We start from the raw sequence: 21,056 nt of genomic DNA on the forward strand, positions 1-21,056 counted from the left end.
TTTAATTACTATGTAATCATTTTTAAAAAATTATCCTGAATAATAATTTCCCTATCAAGCATTCCCAAAAAGTAAAAAATGCAGGAGTAATGTTAGAAATTTGAAAAGATTTACCAAATGTCACACATAGATATTAAACTCACATGATTTAAGTCCCACTCTCATATAAAATATTTGATAAAAAAATTGATATCTTTTGAGTCTTTAACATTTTTCAAAATGCAGTGCTCATATAGGGGGTGGTACCCCAAATTGCACTCTAATGATATCAACGTGGCCTAATAAAATAAAAATAAAAAGAAGAAAAAAGTAATAGATTTCTATTTTTAGAATATAAGATCTAAATTATTAAATATAATTGGACAACTTACCTTGTTGATCAATTCTTTAAATATTAATGACTGGGCAAAATTTAGGGAAAAAATTTGTCATATTGATAGTTATGTCCTAGTTATACATTAGTTGACTTGGTTATACATATTGGGGGTGTTAATTATGATATATTTTTATTATAATCCAAAAAAAAAAATTGGTTATACTTTAATGTTGTTTAGTTATAACTCATTTTTTTTAGTTATGACTCCCATATAAATGAATTATGTGATAAATTACATATGATATAAGATTACATTCATAACATTATTCTAAATAATTTCAACTTGAAAAAACAAGCAAGAATTTACCATCATCAATGGATATATACAGCCAATATCATAGCTAGTATTATTACATTTTAGTTATTTCAAAGACTAGCTATTAAAATAGTTATTTTAACCAAATTCTTAAAGGCTACAAAAAATTAAGGTTTTAAAGACTAAAATTTAAGGACAACATTATTTTTCAGAGATCAAATATTTTTGTTGCGAAAAGTTTCATTATTATATTTTTAGCAATGAAAATTGGATATTATTGATGAAGTATTATCCTTTTGGGACCAAATTTTTTGTTTCAAAAAATAAACCATTTTGAAACCAAATTATTTTGTCTCTAAAAGTTTATTTATTAGTGACATTTTTTAAATTTTGTCGTTAAAAGCTTTATTTTGTACTTTTCAGGACAACAACTTTTTAGCGACTATTATCATGACAATAGAAATTGGTTTATAAATGCCTTTTGTAACAAAATTTTTCCTTTTAGAGATCACAAAAATTAGTCTCTAAAACTCTTATATGTTGTACTGTAACTACATTTGAAGAGTTTTTGGAGGCCATTTAAACAATTTTTGTATATAGATAAGTAAAATAAATAGTAGCCTTAGAGAACATAGATTAAAAAAAAAAATTTAAGAAAATAAAGAATTGCCTTCTTTATATGGGAAACCCCTCCATTGGACCATTGTTAGGTGAAAATGACAACTCAATTTATTTTGCTTCATAAACCCCCTCTGAAGAAAACACATAATTAAGTAAAGACAAATAAAATATTTTTTTTTTTTTTTTCTTAGACAATATTGTCAAAGTACCATGTTACTGTAAACCAGAGTAACATGTTACTGTCACACAGAGTAGCATGTTATTATAAGACAAAACTCTTTATATCAATTTCGACGGTAATATATATATTTTTTTATGAATTTCATAGTCAACATGAATCTTATTTGATAGATTTTGATGAGAAAATTTTGAAAATATTAATTTTATTAAAAATTGACATTTACATCAAAAATTATTATTTTAAAGTTTAATATCTTGATAATAATGGTATGTATTGAACTTTTCAAAAAAAACTTTTTATACTTGTTTTTAATGCATTAAAATTTTATTATGAGAAAATTTTGACGAAATCTCCCTTTTTATATTTTAACTAGTAAAAAATTAAGAGTATAACTCACACCAAAATGAATCTGGTCAAAGCATTACAAATTCGAAACACTTTTTCTCAAATAATGCTATACACACCAATTAATATACTAACTAGTGTATCAATTGATGATGTGACATAATTTAAGAGGTTTTTGAGATTTATAATGTGATTAATGAGTGGGGTCAATAATAATGTTATAACTAATGTTGATATACTAATTAGTACACTAATTAATACATTTAGCACCACCGCTTTTTCTCAACAGAATCACTGCCAAGAAATGGTATCATAAATACAATTTTGAGAAATTTTACATTATTTTATTTCCAATGTTTTTGGTCTATAATCACTTGGGTGAATGCACCATAAACTCACACTTTGACGTTCCATTTTGTCCTTTATTTGCTTCTTTTCTCCTCACGTCCGGATCCTCTAGAGTAACTCTCTAGAGTGATCTCCTAAAGTGGATGATCGGACGGTTCAAAATAGTCCTCGTCATTTTGGTGAGGATTTTCAAAAAAAAAAAAAACATTTTTTCCCGATTTCAAAACAACGAACGAGGGTTCCTGTGGAAATGCAAATCTGAAATTAGAGAGAGAGAGAGAGAGAGAGAGAGAGAGAGAGAGAGAGAGAGAGAAGGGCCCGACTCGCCACCGTCGCCGCTGCCACTCGCCACCGTCGCCGCTGCCGCTGCCACACCGCTGGGTCACCATACTCCAACAGATTGAAAGAAAAAACCACAGGTTCGTTCATCCTCTAAACTTCAAATATTAGGGCTTTGATTCAAAAAATTAGGAAAAAAATCAAAAAATATGATCTTACGGTTTTGATTTGAGACTTTTTACATGATTTATTTTAGATCTATGCTTAGAGGAATCGAACTATAGATGATTGGAATCATCAAAGAAATTTATGAATATATTTATATATATATATATATATATGCATCTGTGTGTAATGGGCCTGAAATGGGCATTTAATCTGTGTGTAATTTAAATTAATGACACAGAGCTGTAGCATTTAAATTCCAAACATGGGCATCTGTGTGTAATTTAAAATGACCCTCTATTTGTATAATTTAATCTGTGTGTAATTTAAATATAGTATTTCTCTGGTTGATCATAAAATAGGCATTCTCAGTTTGGAAGACAGAGGAATGTAAGAGAATGATATATGTAATTAAGTTTGTTTTCTTTGGCATTGATGAATGTCTATGCATAAATGCTCAGTATACTTTGTTCCATACTATTCCTGTAGATAACAGTATGTAACAGTCTGTGTGTAATTTAAATATAGTATTTCTCTGGTTGATCATAAAATAGGCATTCTCAGTTTGGAAGACAGAGGAATGTAAGAGAATGATATATGTAATTAAGTTTGTTTTCTTTGGCATTGATGAATGTCTATGCATAAATGCTCAGTATACTTTGTTCCATACTATTCCTGTAGATAACAGTATGTAACAGAATGATATAGTTTCTTCCATACTCAGAATGATATATGAAATACACATCTTGCCCTTTAGATAACTTTAGATAAAGAAATGTTGTCAAAGATTCATAACTTTAGATAAAGAAATGTTGGAGCAAACAATAGGAAAACATATGCAATATAATTGAGTTTATTTTTTTAAAAAAACCAAACCCAAGTCATACCAACCAGCCCTGCTTGCACTCTGTTTTTCAATTGTCAGTTTCCTTCCAATTTTTTAACTCTCTCATCTACCTCTTCCATAAGAAAAAAATCCTCCCTTGTATCCTGTACTATCCATTCTTCATTAGGTTCTTCTCAATAAGATTAGTTTCATACACAACTTTTGCTTAGCCCATTGAAGAACCATGTTGCACTGTCATCTACTCTGGTAACTTCAGATACTCATTCAAGAATCACAGTAGGTAGACTATAACTTATTTGCTGCAAAACAATAATGCACATTTTCAACAAGTACTAATATAGTTGCTCTCACAATTTCTTGTAAATGCTTATTGCTTTATGTATAAATAATTGAAGAAGCTTTTTATTCTTTTTTATTTTTTCTTTTTTCAATTTTCTTTTCCTTTCCCCCCCCCCCTCTACAAACCCAATATCCTAAGTATTGTTCCACACCCAAACATAAAATAAAATTAAAGATCAATCTGTTGGTATTTTTTATGCAGATAAACAAATGGCTTCATCTTCTACTAATAATACGAACTTTACATTAAAGCCAAGGTTTTGTAATTGTGGAAGAATAGCTTCCGTGCGTATTGTACGAACCAATGCAAATGGAAATAAAGGACATGTCTATTTTGTTTGCCCAAGAAAATATGTAAGTACCTGTTTTATAAATGAATCTGTTACTTTTTACAAATTTCGTTTGTCCTTTATTGATTAACTAATTCTTGTCCATTGTAGTCTACGAACGACCACTGCAATTACTTCAGGTGGTTCGCAGATGATGACAACGACGACGACGACGACATTACTGCATCAACTTCAACCAATGCTGGACCTCGGTCAAGAACAGAAGAAATTAATGATCTAAGGACAACGCTTGGTGAGCATGATAGAAGGCTTCAAAGGATGGAGAAGATGTTCAAGGCAATGACTTATGTCATTGTATTTTGTGTATTTTTGTACTTTATCTTGTAAATGACTCAATGCAATCTACTTTGTGTATTTTGTGTATTCAAGAACAATGTACTTTTGTATTTTAGGTTTTCGAACATGCTATGAATGTAATCTACTTTTGTACTTGTTTTGTAATATTTTTTTGGTGCTTAAAAATCTTATGGCTTGCAAAAACAAGTGTATAACAGGTTTGTTTGAGATGAAATGTGTTGAATTTTTGGTTTGTGAAATCTATTGAGTTATGTTGGTTGAACATGTTGAATTGAAATGAGTTCAATGAACAGGTTCAACAAGTTGAATAACAAGGTGTTCAATGAACAGGTTGAACGGGTTCAACGTGTATAACAGGTTTCTTTGATATGAAATGTGTTGAATTGTTAAAGTGGGTATTGATTATGAACAGGTTCAAGGTGTATTTTAATTGATGTATGCTGCCAAATTGATGTACGCTGCCAAATATGGTGTATTTTTATTGATGTATGCTACCAAATTGATGTATGCTGCCAAATAGATCATCAGTGCCAATTCAGCACCTGTTCATTGATATATGCTGCCAAATTGAAGTATGCTGCCAAATATGGTGTATTTTAATTGATGTATGCTGCCAAATTGATCTATGCTGCCAAATAGATCATCAGTGCCAATTCAGCACCTGTTCATTGATGTATGCTGCGAAATTGATGTATGCTACCAAATATGTTTAATTGATGTATGCTGCCAAATATTTCATCAAGAATCATAGTTGATAAAAGGAGGAAAGCCAAAAACAAACCTGACCCAACTCATAACAACATTATATCAAAGATAACAAACCCAACTCAGTGCTATTCCACACTTACACATTATCTTGTGGCCAAGACAGGTACTTCACAATTTTAAAGAGTCCATGAAACAGATCATCTAACATACCTACGAGTTCCTGAAATTCTTCAAAAACTGAACCAACTAAATTAAATTCTTGAAGTTCTCATATCTTGAACTAAATGTATCAATCGTAATTCCTAACATATATGATGATGACAACGATAAAACTAACACAAGAGCAGAGTGAATTCATTATTCCACCTTTCCTAGATTGAAACCAACAAGTTGCATGAAGAATAAATTCCAGCCAAGCCCAATTAACAAACTGCACCCAAGGAATGCTGCCAGCAGGAACATTTCAACATTTGAACAGAAAATTTCAGCATTTCAATATTTCAAAAATTAATCAAAATTTCAACATTTGAAGGGAAGTTTCAGCAACATTTACTGAGTAATTTGAACAGAAAATTTTTAGCAATAGTTTGATGACAAGTTTGAATATTACATATCCAACAAAAAATTCACAAAAATTCCCAAAACAAAATAACGCTAAGATGTTGGCGTGTGATCCACATCCCCATGCCCACGGCCACGCCCACGACCACGACCATATAGTACCTACAAAAAAAATAAAATAACATTACATCAAAGGAACCATAAAATAAAATGGAACTTTACATGAATGAATGACAAAATAAAAGAGGAAAGGTGAAAAAAAAATTACTTCACTACATGTGGGACTATTTGAAGCTTGCGAGTGATAACTACTTGCATTGTTAAGCAATGCTTGATAGGTTCCATGGACGGAATACATCGATGGCATGGAAAAATGCATATTGTGATGAAGAAAACTTGGCTGCAACAATAACAAACACATATCAATCTAAAATGATAATAGTCAGCTACAAATCCGTACTAAAACTTTTTATTAAACTAACTTACATCATAGGCGGGATACATAAATTGAGACGGAGAAGCTCTAACTTGAGGAACACTTGGCGAGAATGGAGGAAGTTGAGGAACACTTGAAAATAAAGGAGCCGACTGAGGAATTAACGGAGGTGCTTCAGGAGCACTTGCCGAAAATAAGGGAGCAGTTTGAGGAGTAACAGACATGGAAGTTTGAGAAGCATTATGTGAACTTGTTTTATTTTTCTTTGCCAACGCAAGCTCCAAACCACCTTTTGTCCGCCTTCGTCCCTTGCTAGTGCACTCTTTTCTCTTGAGTCCTTTTGCTTGGACTACATTTTTATCTACTACACCATCCACTTCAAAGCTTTCGGGGCATGTGTTGGGGGGGCTTTCTTGTTGAATAGTATCTGAACAAGGCATATTGAATTTTGCGCTTAACATGGTTTCAATGTCTGCAATTAATTCATCCGCTTTCTCGACCGTCAAATTATATGTTTCCTCACTTTCAGAAGCTCTACACGCTACTGATCTGAATATTGCCATCAATGACCTATAACGTGAAGTTTGATGCAATCTTACATCAACCTGAATATCATTCCCACACCTATCTTTGACATTTTCAGATCTTGCTTTTTTAGTCCATCTCTTCAGAATATATTGTGAAGGAATCTCTTTCAAATTGAGTCTTTCTCTAAGGATCTTCAAACAATGACTACACAAAATGCCCTTCATTTCAAACTTCCTACAATTGCAAGTGACCGAATCATCACACTCTTGCCTCACCTTCCTCACCTTTATACCATCACTATCAAGAACCGTATAAACGGTACTCTCACCATCATTTTCAATTTCTTCAATGTTGACTTCAAGGGACTTGACATACTCATCTGAAATTCTTCAAAAATTTTATTTGTGTAAACAGCTGCAGCTTGCTCCATAATCTTCACTTTAATATTCACCCTGGGCAACTTTTGGCATAGAGCATATTCAGCTTGTAACTCTTTGTACCTTTTCTCAGACAGAACTCGATCAAAATGCATGAAAAATTGCATTAAGTTATGATCAGACTGAATGAAATCCTTCAAGAAAGCATTAAAGGATTCACTAAGTTGGGTGCTACTCATGCCCGCACCCCATGCATTTCTAACATATGGCCAACCCCATTTTTCCTTTACCCCAAATGTTAACTTCAACCAATGATTATCTGTTACTTCATACTTGTCAAGCATTTCCTCCCATTTTAACATAAACTCTTCCTCATCCTCAATGTCCTACATAAACGTGTATAAAACACTCTTCATCCCCTTATCCTCCATTGCCTTATCCTTGAAGATAGAATTTGCATGCCTTAATGCATTTTGCATCAAATGCCAAGTGCGAAGGCGGTGGGTTGTGTTAGGCATGACAATAGGTATGGCCTTAGCCATTGCAGCATCCTGATCCGTAAAAATTGTTTTTGGAGCCTTACTTGACATTGCCTCCAAGAATCTTCTAAAAAGCCATACGAAAGAATCGGTGGTCTCATCATACATCAAAGCTGCACCAAATACCACAGTTTCCCTATGATGGTTTTATCCAACAAAAGACGCAAATGGTCTATGTGCACTATTTAACTTGTAAGTAGTGTCGAAAGTGATAACATCACCAAATTGCCCATAATCCATGATCATCTGAGCATCGGCCCAAAATACTAAAGCCCAACCTTCCTCCATAAGTATTATAGAAATCATATGCTTCTTGTTCTGTATCAAATGTCATGCAAACTCTAGGCTTCCAATCACACTCACCCCCGTCATTCTCATGATTGTTAGGTTCCATATCAATGTGCCAAGTCACTTAAAAATAAAGAAGTGCTCAATATTAGCATAAAAACTGTATACAAACCGAATAAGATAATTAACGAATAACAAACGTACCACCTGAATATATATAAACAAACAAGGAACAATTCTACTAATTAATAATTTTTACACTCTTATGATCAATAATTACTAGACCATATCAGGCCAAATAAGAAATGAAGCAGATAAATTCACTAGTAAAGCATCAGCTACCTTTCCATATTTCTAACTAGTCATTTTCTATAATCTGAAATCCCATGTTTGCTAACTAAGAGTTCAAAGGAAAATAAGTGCAACAAAACTAAAAAGACTGATCATATGCTTAGTTTAATTTGTATTTCCTTGGGCCTTAAATAGAAAATACTCTAATAATAAACATTTTAAGTTTCTTCTTCTTCCTCACATTTAATTAGAAACCAAATTGACAAAAGGAAAAACAAGCACAATAGACACTTCCTAAATTAATAATTGATTTTCAACTGTGAGGTTACTTCTCATCAACTATACATCACCAAAGCTTTAATTTAAGGCTAATCCTTTTCAATTTAGACAGATCAAGAAACTTCCAGTAATTGCAAAGAAAAAAATAAAATAAAAATAAAAATTAATCAAATCAAATCTACAGATAAACTAAAAAACACTTGACATTTTGGAATGAGATAAACTAAAAATAAACTAAAATGAAATCTGGAAGATAAACAAATCTGGAAGTTTGTTAGGTGCAAGGTTGAAGTCCCACAATGCAGACCAAACATCTTATAGTAAAGATACGGGCATAAAATACAATTTAAAAAAACAATAGATGACATATATACATATCTGACCTATTTTTTACAAATCTTGACATGGGTTCTACTAGTTTTGCAGGTTGCAGTTGATGATAAGAACACAAATAGCTCAGATACATTCTACATCATTCACCACTGTTGACATATATACATATATACATACATAGATTTATGGAAAGAGAAGATCTTTGTACCTGTTCTGTTCTATGGAGTTCAACGGGATGCACTGTTCTGTGGAGTTCAACGGGATGCACTGTTCTGTGGAGTTCAACGGGATACACGATGGCGGCGACAGCGGGGGGGTGACGGGATGCACGGCGGGGCGACCTGTTCTGTAACTTTTCTTCCCTCTCTCCTTCTTTCGTAGGTCTGCTTCTTCCCGCTGGAATGATATTCTTCAGCCTGGGGGGAATTTTGAAATCGGGAAAAAATGTTTTTTTTTTTTTTTTTGAAAATCCTCAGGACTATTCTGAACCGTCCGATCATCCACTTTAGAAGATCACTCTAGAGAGTTACTCTAGAGGATCCGGACGCTTTCTCCTCTGTCACCCTCTGCCTAGGTAGCTATTTAAATGGTTCAGACATTTAATCATCACCACTATCTCTCTTTCTCTCAAAATTTTAGTAATGGCAACCATTTTCAATTCATACTCTGGCTTCTATCTTTTGGCATTCTTTTGTTTCATTCAGCTTTCAGTACTTAATTATCCCATTGCAGCCCAGACTAGTGACAGTAGTTTTGGTGGTGGTGGTTTCACCGCTGAACTCATCCACCGCGACTCCCCACTCTCCCCACTCTACCACCCATCCACCAACAAGTTGAACCGCCTCGTCAACTCTTTCTGTCGCTCATTTTCTCGTGCCAGTCACTTGAAGCAGACCTTAAAATCTTCAACTGATGGTATCCAACCCAAATTGTTTACGCTAGTGGAGAGTACATCACGAAGTTATCCGTTGGAACTCCACCTGTTCCATTGTTCAGGATTGTGGATACAGGTAGCGATCTTACTTGGACACAATGCGAGCCTTGAACTTAGTGTTTCAAGCAAAATTTACCGTACTTCGATCCCAAGCATTCATCAACATACAAAGAGTTATCGTGTCGGTCACAATTTTGTGAGTTCATGGGGAGTGCTAATCCCTCCACTTGTACCAGCAGGGATAGCATTTGCCAGTATAGCACACACTACGGAGACAATTCTTTCAGTATCGGTCACCTTGCTGCTGAAACATTCACCTTCAAATCATCGACTGATGGACGGGCAGTTCCGATCCCCATCATGGTCTTCGGGTGTGGACATAATGATGAGGGCACGTTCAACGAGACAGCTACTGGTATAGTTGGCCTTGGGGGCGGCAAACTTTCATTTGTAAGCCAATTAAGGCACTCAATTCACAAAAAATTCTCGTCTTGTTTACCACCATTAGATTCATCACTTTCAAAAACCAAGTTAATTTTTGGCGACAATGTAGTGGTAAGTGGAAAATTCTCGTATTGTTTACCACCATTAGATTCATCACTTTCTTTCTTTGTTTAAAATTCCTGAAGGAGTGGCTAAAGAAATTGAAAGGTTGGAGGTCGCATTCTTATGGGGTGGTAGTGATCTTAAAAGAAAAGTTCATTTAGTAAAATGGGAGGAAGTTACAAAGAGAATTGATCAAGGTGGATTAGGCATCAGAAGGATTAGAGATGTTAATGTGTGTCTCCTTCTCAAGTGGTGGTGGAAATTTGGAAACCAAAACAAGGCACTCTGGAGGTCAGTGGTATGCAGCAAATATAAAATCAATGAAGCCTGTTGGGTTCCACCTTTGAGCTCTTCATATAAACATTCCAAACTGTTGAGTGACATTTTATCAATTGGGATTCTTAACAGTCCTATTTTCAACTTCTTTGTGGACAACTGTTCTATTAAGGTTGGGAATGGTACCAGAATTAGATTCTGGTTGGACAAATGGTGCAATGGTTTGTGTCTGAAATCCTCTTTTCCACTGCTCTATAATCTGTCATCAGATAAGGAAGGCTCTCTCCATAATTTTTTTGTAAGGAAAACAAACCCAACTGATTGGAACCTCCATCATAGAAGAGAGCTATATTCTTGGGAATTGGCTGAAGAAGTGAGATTATATACTCTATTATCCTCTGCTCCAACTTTATGTTTGGACTGTGAAGACTGTCAAGTCTGGTGCAATGATTCAGGTTCTGGCTTTTCGGTTTCTGCCCTGTATTCCAACAGTTCATCTCTTCTTGGCCCTCACCTGAAGATAAGCAGATGTGTTTGGAATTCATTATTGCCCCCCAGAGTCTCTTTCTTTTCATGGCTTGCCTGGAAAAATAGGATCAAAAGTGCAGATTTTCTGCTTAAAATTGGGATTCTAGATAGCAATGCATCACCCCTCTACCACTTTTGCAGCTCCGAGCTAGAAACTGCCTCTCATGTTCTGTTGCATTTCAATCTTTCTTGGTCAATATGGTCTGCTATTGTTGAGGAATGGGGACTCCAATGGTGTATTCCTAAGTTAGTGGATGGTCTACTCTCTTGGTGGATGAGTGGGAAATTTAATAAGCTTCACAGATTAATTTGGAGAGCAACCCCATTTATTTGGAAAATCAGAAATGAAAGTGTGTTTTCTAATGCACAACCCACCTATACAGGTCTTCTCGAACTCATCAAATTCAGAGCTGCAATCTGGCTAAAAGCTTCCATCAAGGTCTTCCCCTACTCAGTGGATGATCTTCTCTATAATTGGAGGCAAATCAGAGGTGGATATTAGTGTTTTGGAATCTGTTTTAAAATATCTGGGCTGGATTTTGAATTGAAGTGGATATCTGGGCTGGACTTTTGAGTTTTGCTTGTGCTTCTGTAATCTGCTTGTGCTACTGTAAGATCAGTGTATTGGTCTAAGCTGTGATCTGCTCCAATGCAGTGTTTAAACTGCTGTAATCTGCTGTAAGATCAGAGTTTTCTTGAAGTGGTAAACTGCACTGGATTTAAGTTGGGCTGCTGCATTTTTTGCTGTTAGATCAGTGTTTTGGTCTCCATCTGTGTTGTATCTTGTTCTTCTCTAAATCTATGTGGAAATTGGTTGAGGGGTTCAAATATGATCAGTCTTGAATGGTTAAACACCAAATTGATTCTTCCTCAATGCTATGTTTGGTGGTGAGGATCATATCTCCTCAGAAGCTGAATGAGTTTATGAAAGTTTGATGTGAGGGTCAGATCTACACAGAAGCTCCAATGACAGCTTTTGATGTTGCTATTAGGTTTTCATTTCAGTTGATTAATGGGATCTATCAATGAGTGTAAAATTGGACATTTGGGCTGGAATCTGCTAAAGTGCACAGGGCAGCAGGGGGCCGATGTTGCAATTCTAGTTTGCTGGTGTATTGCATTTAAGCTGCTGTAGAGTTGGCAGCCCTTGCTGTTAGTTAAATGAATGGCTAGGCTCTGGCTGTGTTTTGGCTATGTTATGCTTGAATGGCTATGCTTAGGTGCTAGATGAATGATCTGTTCTGCTCTGTCTGGGGTGGGTTGGGTGGCTGAAGGGCTGAATAAAGGCTGCTTGAAGGGATGGAGAGTGTTTGGTTTGCTGCTGCAGTGCTAATCCTGCTACTGTTGCATTGTTATGCTTAGGCTGATGTGTTGTTGCTGCTGTTATACTTATGCTAGATGTGTTGTTGCTGCTGTATGCTGCTGTGGGTGATGAGTTGCTGCTGATGGTGGTGATGTATTGCTTCAGCAGAGGGGTTTTTGGTTGTTTGGTATTCAAGGGGTGTGTTTTTTGGGTGCCTTTTGAAGAAAATACAGGAGTTTTGATCCAGAACAAGGGGTTGAGGTGTTTATTGATGTAGTTTTTGTTCTCATGTTCTTCTGCTGTGTTTCTTTCCCTTTCTTCTCTCATTTTTCTTTGAGGTTGGTTTCTCTCCAACTGGCACTTGGAGCTTCGTTTTAGCTCCAAGCTCCTCTTTATTGATGTACTTTTCCATACTCTGTATGTTGTCATCAATAAAGATTTTCTTTGCCGATCAAAAAAAAAAAAGTGGTGTCGGGGTCATCTCAACTCCAATAACCAAAAAACCAACCGACACATTCTATTACCTCACATTGGAGGGCATTAAAGTTGGAAACAAGAGCCTAACATACACAATGCCTTCCAAAGCGAATTCGGTTGATCAGGGTAACATCATCATCGACTCGGGGACAACTTTAACGCTCCTTCCAAATGAGTTGTATGAAAAATTATAATCAGAATTGATAAAAGTCATTACAGGAAACCATACTTCAGACCCACTAGGGTTGTTCAGCTTATGTTATAGTAATAGCATCGATATTACCAAGTTGCCTACAATAACATTCAAATTCACCGGAACTGACCGGGAACTGCCACTGTTGATTACTTTCTTACAAAACGGAAATGGTCCGGTGTGTTTAGCCTTTGTTCCTACTGATGAACTCCCAATCTTTGGAAACTTGTCACAAATGAACCTCTTGATCGGTTATGATCTTGTCAAAAGTGTAATTTCTTTCAAACCAACTGATTGCACCAAGTGGAACTAGTGCAAAATAATTATTTTATAAATTATTTATGTATGAATAAAATGAAATTAGGTTGTATTAATCTTATTAAGTTTTTAAATATTGATTATGTTGGTGTTTGTTGATGCTGACAATGTAGGTTAAAAACTAGCCTAAGAAAAGAATATATATAATGTTTTTTCAATTTTCATTCACATTTTTCAAGATCCAAACACAGCATTACTGTGTTTCTGCCTTTCATTTGGTTAGTTTCTTGGACAAGTGCCCCCTTGTCTTGCCAAAAAGGAAAGGTGAAAAAAAACAAAAGAAAAAAAAATGGGCATAGACCTTCCCAAGACAGTTGGTCAGTAGTGCAGCAAATTGCAAGTTCAAAAATGTTGGTTTTGATAATTTAGTTTTTAGTTTTCTTTGTAAATTCAGCAGTAGAAACACCATCCTTAGCCCCACTAGATTATCCAGAAACTTCTAGACTAAAGTTGCCAGAAGGAAAAAAAATTGTTAAATTTATGTTAATTCAGCCTCTCAACGAAGCAAGAAAGAAGAACGCGTGTTTTTGTTGTTAATTCATGTTAAAGTAGATATCAAATTTCATATGCATCAATTTTCATTACATGATGTACATAGACATATTTCATCTTGCATTTTCTCTGACCTCTAGGGAAATCCTCTTTCCCCATCCCCCATTCCCCAACTGTCCCCATACTAGCACAATTTTGGAAGACGGGGAGAGCGCATGCAAAGGTTAGGGGGTGTGGAGAATGGCTTTCATCCTAAGCCTCAAACAATTATCTGCACTTTAACAACTAATCAAACTCAAGCATAGCTTTAGTCTACATAACCATACTACAATGTTTGTATATGAAGTTCAATTCATTAACTACAAAAGCAAATATTTATCCAAAACTGGTAATGACAAAGCCAATTAAAATGCATATATGCTAAAATTGTGGAGTTTGTTGTATTTTTTTCAAACCTCAGGAGAGGTAAGTGTAATTTACCCATGTTTATTGTGCCTGTTTGGCAGAGCTTAATTATAGCTTATTTCAGCTTTCAGCTTAATTTAAGCTATTTTGATGTGTTTAGTTTAGCTTATAGCTTATAACTTATAGCTTTTTGAAAGTCAGAAATCAGCTTATTCTTTGAGTTGGGCAGGAGATGCTTTAAGAATAAGCTAGAAATCAGTTTAAACTGAAAGTTATAAGCTATAAGCTGTTGAGGCATAAGTTATAAGCACTTTCCCACAGCTCTACCAAATAGGGCCATTATATAGCTCTGAATACATACTGATTTTCCAGGATTGCCATTCGTCTTCAATTATTTGCATACCATATATAACTACTCTCAAATTTTTAAAATTCATAATAAAAATTAAAAACCTTCCAAATATTTTGATTTAATTTATGGAAGGTCATAGGGTGAGTTTATGGTGCATTCACACGAGTGATTCTAGACCAAAAACATTGGAAACAAAATAATAATGTAAAATCTTATGATATTTCATAGTAGTGCCTCCTGCTCATAAAAAATATTTCGTATTGGGAATGTTTTGACCAGATTCATTTTAGTGCGACTTACTAATACACAAAGTTTAAATTTACATAATAAATTCATATTTTAAATATTTCTTTTTGATATTTTTTTCTAAGCATAATTCATGAATGATTTTTAGATTGAGAGAATATTGAGCAGAGTTTATTATGGTTATTCATGTCTGATTCTATGAATCTTGTGCATAGAATGAGACGATTCTGGTTAATTTGCCAGTAATGTACCAACTATATATATGCATTGATGACAATTAATTCTTGCTTATTTTTTCAAGTTAAAATTATTTACAATAATGTTATAAAGGTAATGTTATACCATATGCAATTTATGAATAATTCAATCATATGAGGCTCATAATTATTAATAAAAAATGAGTTATAAATAAATACCACAAAAGGTATAAACCTAGAAATGAGTCATAACTATTTAAAGAGAGAGATTTTGTTGTTTCATTATTACTAACTTCGACAATCAGTATTCAAATAGAAAGACTGTGATAGGCGTACAATTGGCAATTCCATATCACCTCAAGTTTTTTTTTTTTTTAAAGGAACAGTTACACACAAGTCCTAATTTATGAACTTATACTCCATTAAGTCCTAACTAAGATTTTTTTCAACATTCAAGTCCCATTAAATTTTTAATAGTCTAAGTTGCCCTTCAAACAATGATTGTTTATCATTTGTGATTATCTATAAAAGAATATGATAATTTGATATTTAATTTGATTTTAAAAACTTTAAAATATCAACTTTTAAATTGAAAAAACTAAAAAAATTATGTGCAAAAAAAAATAAAACTAATTTTTTTTGAAAAAATTGAATTATATTTTTGTGCAAAACTGAAAATTTTGTGTCCATAACTTGATGATTAAAAAAATAAATAAATAACTTTAAAAATGAAAAAATTGATAATGTAATCAGTTTTAAAACTGGAAATGTGATGCCCGAAATTTTTGAATCATCAAGGGAAATTAAATAAACAAAATGACTTAATAGATCAAAATATTTATGATAAAAATTAGGAAGTTTCAAAATATTTTGATTTAATTACACACATTTAATTCCTGTTGTACACTTTTTTTTTCTTTTTTTATTTGTTTTGTACACTCGTGAGGAATATTGTGGAAGCTCCAAAACCTCATAATAAATTTGTAAATTTATTGAATTAAAAAATAAATTTAAATTGGCTAATCCATTAAAGTAATAGTTTTCAAAATATTAATAATTCCATAATTTATAGTTTCAAATGGAAAGATAAAAAAATATTCCATATCTCTCCAGCCTAATCATCTCCCACTTATTTTATTTCCTTTAAAAAAAATTAAAACTTTTTTCTTACTATATTACTATATTATTCATACCATATATAACTACTTTCAAATTTAAAAAATTCATGATAAAAATTAAGAACCTTCCAAATATTTTGATTTAATTTATGGAAGGTCAAAGGGTGAGTTTATGGTGCATTCACACGAGTGATTATAGACCAAAAACATTGAAAACAAATTAATAATGTAAAATCTCTCAAGATTGTATTTATAATATCATTTTTTAGTAGTGCCTCCTGCTTACAAAAAGTATTTCGAATTTGGAATGTTTTGACTAGATTCATTTTAGTATGACTTACTAGTGCACTAAGTTTAAATTTACATAATAAATTCATATTTTAAATATTTATTTTTGGTATTTTTTCTAAGCATAATTTATGAATGATTTTTAGATTGAGAGAATATTGAGTAGAGCATGTTATGGTTATTCATGTCTGATTCTATGAATCTTGTGCATAGAATAAAACGATTCTAGTTAACTTGCCAGTAATTTACTAGCTATACACACTATAACAATTTGCAATTTTGGCGATCAAATTTGGATAAACTTTTTTCAGTCGCCAAAAGTTGTAAAATTGGCAACTAAAAATTACATTGGTCGCCATTGAATATGGTTTCTAGCTACTGATTTTTTTTAGTAGCTGTATCTTAATTATTGGCAACTAAAAAACATTTGTCGCTAAATATGCCACAATAGGTGACTAATAATTATTTTAGTCGGCATTAGATCTTGTTTTAGGCTACTAAAATTTTTGTTAGTCGTGGTATACCAGTTTTTGGCTACTAAAATAAATTTGGTTGCCAAAAAGCTAGCATAATGTTTGCAATTAAACTTTGGCGACCAAAGTTTTGGTCGGTGTAGACACCCCATTTTTGACTGACCTTAAGACTCAGACGTCACCGATTGAGTGCTCGGTGATAGTGCATTTTGTGCTCATTCTGAGGTTTCAAAGTCTCGGCTGCGAGCCTTGACTCCAGACTTCGGGGCTCCTTCGTGCTTTGCCTCGATTTGCGAACCAGGTCCTGTTTTCTCTGTCTTCTCTTCCCGAAGGGAGGGAGAGGTCTCGTAGACCATCTCTCAGTGGCCATAGGCTACGTTTCATGGTCGTAGGCCATTTTTCCCATTTGGAGACCGGTTTCCGATTTTTTGAGCCGTCGGCCGTGTGCCTCGGTTTAAGACCGCTTAACTACCTCCGTTTGCTCCAGTTTTTGGAACACACCTTGTTTCCCCTCTTTTGAGGGACACTGTGGCCTGAGAGACCACCTTTGTGGTCATACGCCACCTCTGGTGCTTCATAGTCAGTTTTCGGGACCCCGGGCCGCGCGTTTCGGTCCCCGAACCTCTGTTTTACATCTGTCCTGGTCCATTTTTGGTAGAGACCTTATTTTCATGGTTAGGAAGGTGGTGGTTTGGTGGGAGGCCACCTTTTCCCCTGAAAAACCAGCTTTCCCCTTTTTCTCTCTCCTCCAGTCGGTTTTTCTGATAGAAAGCTGGTTTTTCTAACTTTTGAGCCACAATTTCTGGTTTTTCACACCACCATTGTGTTGTGCTCATCTGGGAGCCCACCAATATGGGTAGGCCGACCAGTAATTCTTCTTGACCCTTTTGAACCCCTCTAAAAAGTTGATTTTTCTCTCTCTTGGGTTACATTTTCTGGTTTTTCAACACACAACTGTATTCTACTCATCTAGGAGGCCACCTTTCTGGATAGACCGACCAGCATTTCAACTTGAACCTTTTGACCCTTGGTCGGCCGACCAGGGGAGGTGATCGGCCGACCACCATGGCCCCTTTGAACTGGTCAGCCAGTTTTGCCTCTGTGAGTGTGTTCTAGCTGTGCCAGCTGTTTTGCACTTGACCCACTGTCCGAGATTTTGACCCTCTTTTTGATCCTTTTTAGTTGGTTTTGATCCCCTTGCTTAGCTTCTTGGAGGAGCTTGACTCTTTTGTCAAGCTTCTTGAGGAAGCTTGACCCTTTTGGTCTAGCTTCCTCAAGAAGCTTGACCCTTTTGAGTTAAGCTTCTTTGAGAAGCTTGGACCCCTCTTGAGGCTTCTCCAAGAAGCCTTGTCTCTTTTCCTCTATAAAACCAAGCCTCCATCTCATTTTGCAAGGGTTAAAAAATTTTGCTAAGGCTTATACATTCCATCCTCCATAGCTCTCTTCTCCAAAGCTCAAAAGGCCATTATTCTTGGCCATTTACACTACACCTCATAGCCTACCACCTCCACCATCCATTCTAGCACCTTGGAGGTCATTTGCGGAGGTTGAGAGCTCACATTCTTGGTCCAGAAGTTGCTGCATTGCTGTGCCACAAGGATAAGTCTTCATTTACCCCTTTTTTGCACTATTTTGCTCTATACTTTAGCTCCATTTGCAAGCATTTTCGAGCCTTGGTGTAAACTGAAAGTAGTCTTGTTTTGACCTCCTCTTTAAGTTTGTTTGAGGTTACTTTTCTGTTTGGAGTCATCTTCTTCCTTGCATGCTTCATTTCCTCATGCTTTGAGCCATGCATTTGAGCATTTGCATTGGCCTCTTAGCCACTGAAATCCAGTGGATTTTCAGTGGCCTTGATGTATCTTTGAGCCCCAAAATCATAGAGGGGTGACCCTCTCACCCCTCATTCTCTTTACTAGCATTGTTGGCCTTCCAAAGGGACTCTATTTTGCATGCATTGAAGTCATGTTTCAGATCTCATTTTGTGGGTTTTAAGGTCTGCCTAAGCTCTGTCAAGAGCCCATTTTGCCATATTTTATGTCCCTTATGCATGTGTAGAGCAATCCCATTCGAGGCCTTTCAAAGGGACCTTTCTTTGCATGTTTCCTAGACTGATTTCAGGGCCTATTTGGTGGGTTTTAGGGCTTTCATAACTCATTTCCAGAGGTGGTTTTTCCCTTTTGTTTGTTTATCATATAGGTGCAGAACACCCCCTTGCATAGCCTTCCAAAGGAGCCCCTCATTTTTGCATGCATTGACTGAGTTTCAGTGGGTATTTGGGCATATTTTGGCATGAAATGTTTCTATTTTTGGTTGGTTGGATGAGCCTTCATATGCTTCATATAGTTGTAGAACAACTAGTGGTTCACTAGCTTTCTTTGCATGCTTTGTGGACCCTTGATTTTAGCACTTTTTGGCCATGTCATAAACTGATAATGTGCTTATTTTGGACTACCCTAGCTCTATTTTTAAGCCTCATGGTCAAATGATATTTGTTTTGCATGCTTGTAGTTCAATACCCATGCTTAACTTTGAGTTTTGGAGGTCCATTGCATGCATGTGCTGAGGTGTGTTAATGTTTTGAGGTCATTTTTTAATCTTATTTCAGAGCTGATTTGAATGCCATATTGCCATGTTTTCATCTCTTTAAGTGTGCTTGAGAGTTGTGCGTGAATGCCTTGCTTACCGATCAATGAATGAGCTTCATTTTCATGCATGTTGGGCCATCATTTTAGGCCAATTTCCCACTGTTTCAGACCTGCCTAGGGTCTGTTTGGGGTTGGTTTTGTCATTAGTGCATTGCTTTGGGTGCCTCTAGTGTAACACACTTCACTAGTTTCGGTACCCTGGCCCCCTAGCTCGCATAGTGTGCCATGTTTGCATGATTCAGGACCATTGTTTATCATGTTTCAGAGCTGTAACATATGTGTTTGTATGTCATCTTTCATCGCTTGCCATGCTTTGGTAGAGTAGCATTTGATGCCTTAGGTACGATCCTTGGTATTCGTGCATGTGTGCACGCATTTCGGTTGTCTCATTTTCATCTTATGGCCGCTGATGTGAGTGTGGCTGAGGTCCACTCATATTTGTGTAAGCCCATCTGGCATTGAGTATGCCATTCCATAGCATTGAGTATACTAGGTTGCACGTTAGAGCATTGTATATGCCATGTAACATCGAGCATTGTGTATGCCATTTCATAGCATTGCGTATGCTAGGTTGCATGTTAGGATTAAATTTATGCATGTCATGCATATTGCATTGTGTTTGGGATAGGAGTTATCCCAAACACGGGAAACAAGGGACGTTTCGTACTCCAAGTGATGAAACGTGTCTCAATTCCCGGTCGCCGACACTCCGGATTAACCATGATGGAGTCTCGGTCTTGCTGTGTTTATATGTGCATTCATTCCACATCGAGTCGTGCAATTCGACTCCTCGGCCATCATGCATTGAGATGCGTGATTGGTGGCACAAGGATCGAGGTATGCATACATATGCGAAAATACTTTGCCATGCCCCTCTCTTGCTCTCTGTTGCAGCAAATCAGAATCAACATCCTTCAAAAGCTTTGCACAACATTCCGGGATTAATTGCAAATAGAGGCAAACCGGGGCATCGCAATGGAGTTCTGCGCAAGGCAACTCAAGCATGCATCATTCACCATTCAGAACAGAGCTGAGGCGGTCCATGGGCTTGCATGCTAATTTACTGCTTTCCTAGTTTAATTTGTTAATTAATTAGGGTTTCGTACTTATTCGGACTGTATTATTTATTTGGGACTGTATTATTTATTCGGACCCTCCGAGCGAGGGCACAACTGTAATAAGTGTGCGTGTGTGTGATGTATGTCTTCCAACCCCACGTCTTTCTCCCTTTTATTTACCAGCTTATGATGGTTAGATTAGGGCATGTTTTAATTAGCATACAGTATGATAGCATGTTTGCATTCATTCATCTGTTTTGCATGCACCGGGCTCGGCGCATCATACTAACTGTATTGTATTTCTATTTCGAGTTGAATACTTGTTAGTTGTAGCATTTCACATGCCATCTTTAGAATAGCCGAGCCTGCTATAGTTGCATTTTTGCATGTGTTGCATTAGGCATTTCTGTATAGTTAGGATCATGCATGGATTTCTAACATAGCTTCTATTTTGGCTTGGAGT

At 35.6% G+C, this 21,056-nt stretch overlaps 1 protein-coding gene across 1 annotated transcript; it reads right to left on the minus strand.

Annotated features, from left to right (window-relative positions):
• Window positions 1–5,766: 5,766 nt before the first annotated feature.
• Window positions 5,767–7,947, minus strand: LOC114302901 (protein FAR-RED IMPAIRED RESPONSE 1-like). Its single transcript, XM_082897363.1, has 6 exons — window positions 7,832–7,947; window positions 7,449–7,689; window positions 7,138–7,400; window positions 6,160–7,024; window positions 5,942–6,073; window positions 5,767–5,835 (listed from the first exon to the last, which is right to left on the minus strand). The coding sequence occupies exons 1-6, from the start codon at window positions 7,945–7,947 to the stop codon at window positions 5,767–5,769; spliced, it is 1,686 nt and encodes a 561-aa protein (XP_082753489.1).
• Window positions 7,948–21,056: the final 13,109 nt, after the last annotated feature.

The sequence above is a fragment of the Camellia sinensis genome, chromosome 12, assembly GCF_055761805.1.
Source record: "Camellia sinensis isolate YWXY chromosome 12, ASM5576180v1, whole genome shotgun sequence".
Taxonomy (NCBI): domain Eukaryota; kingdom Viridiplantae; phylum Streptophyta; class Magnoliopsida; order Ericales; family Theaceae; genus Camellia; species Camellia sinensis.

Excerpts from the sequence above, each read along its gene's own strand:
- LOC114302901 (XM_082897363.1), bottom strand. The coding sequence starts at position 7,947 with ATGGAACCTAACAATCATGAGAATGACGGGGGTGAGTGTGATTGGAAG. Across the intron at positions 7,025-7,137 it reads CGAGTTCTGTCTGAGAAAAG|AATTTCAGATGAGTATGTCA; the intron begins GTACAAAGAGTT and ends AAATTTTTGAAG. Across the intron at positions 5,836-5,941 it reads ATAGTCCCACATGTAGTGAA|GTACTATATGGTCGTGGTCG; the intron begins GTAATTTTTTTT and ends TTTTTTTTGTAG.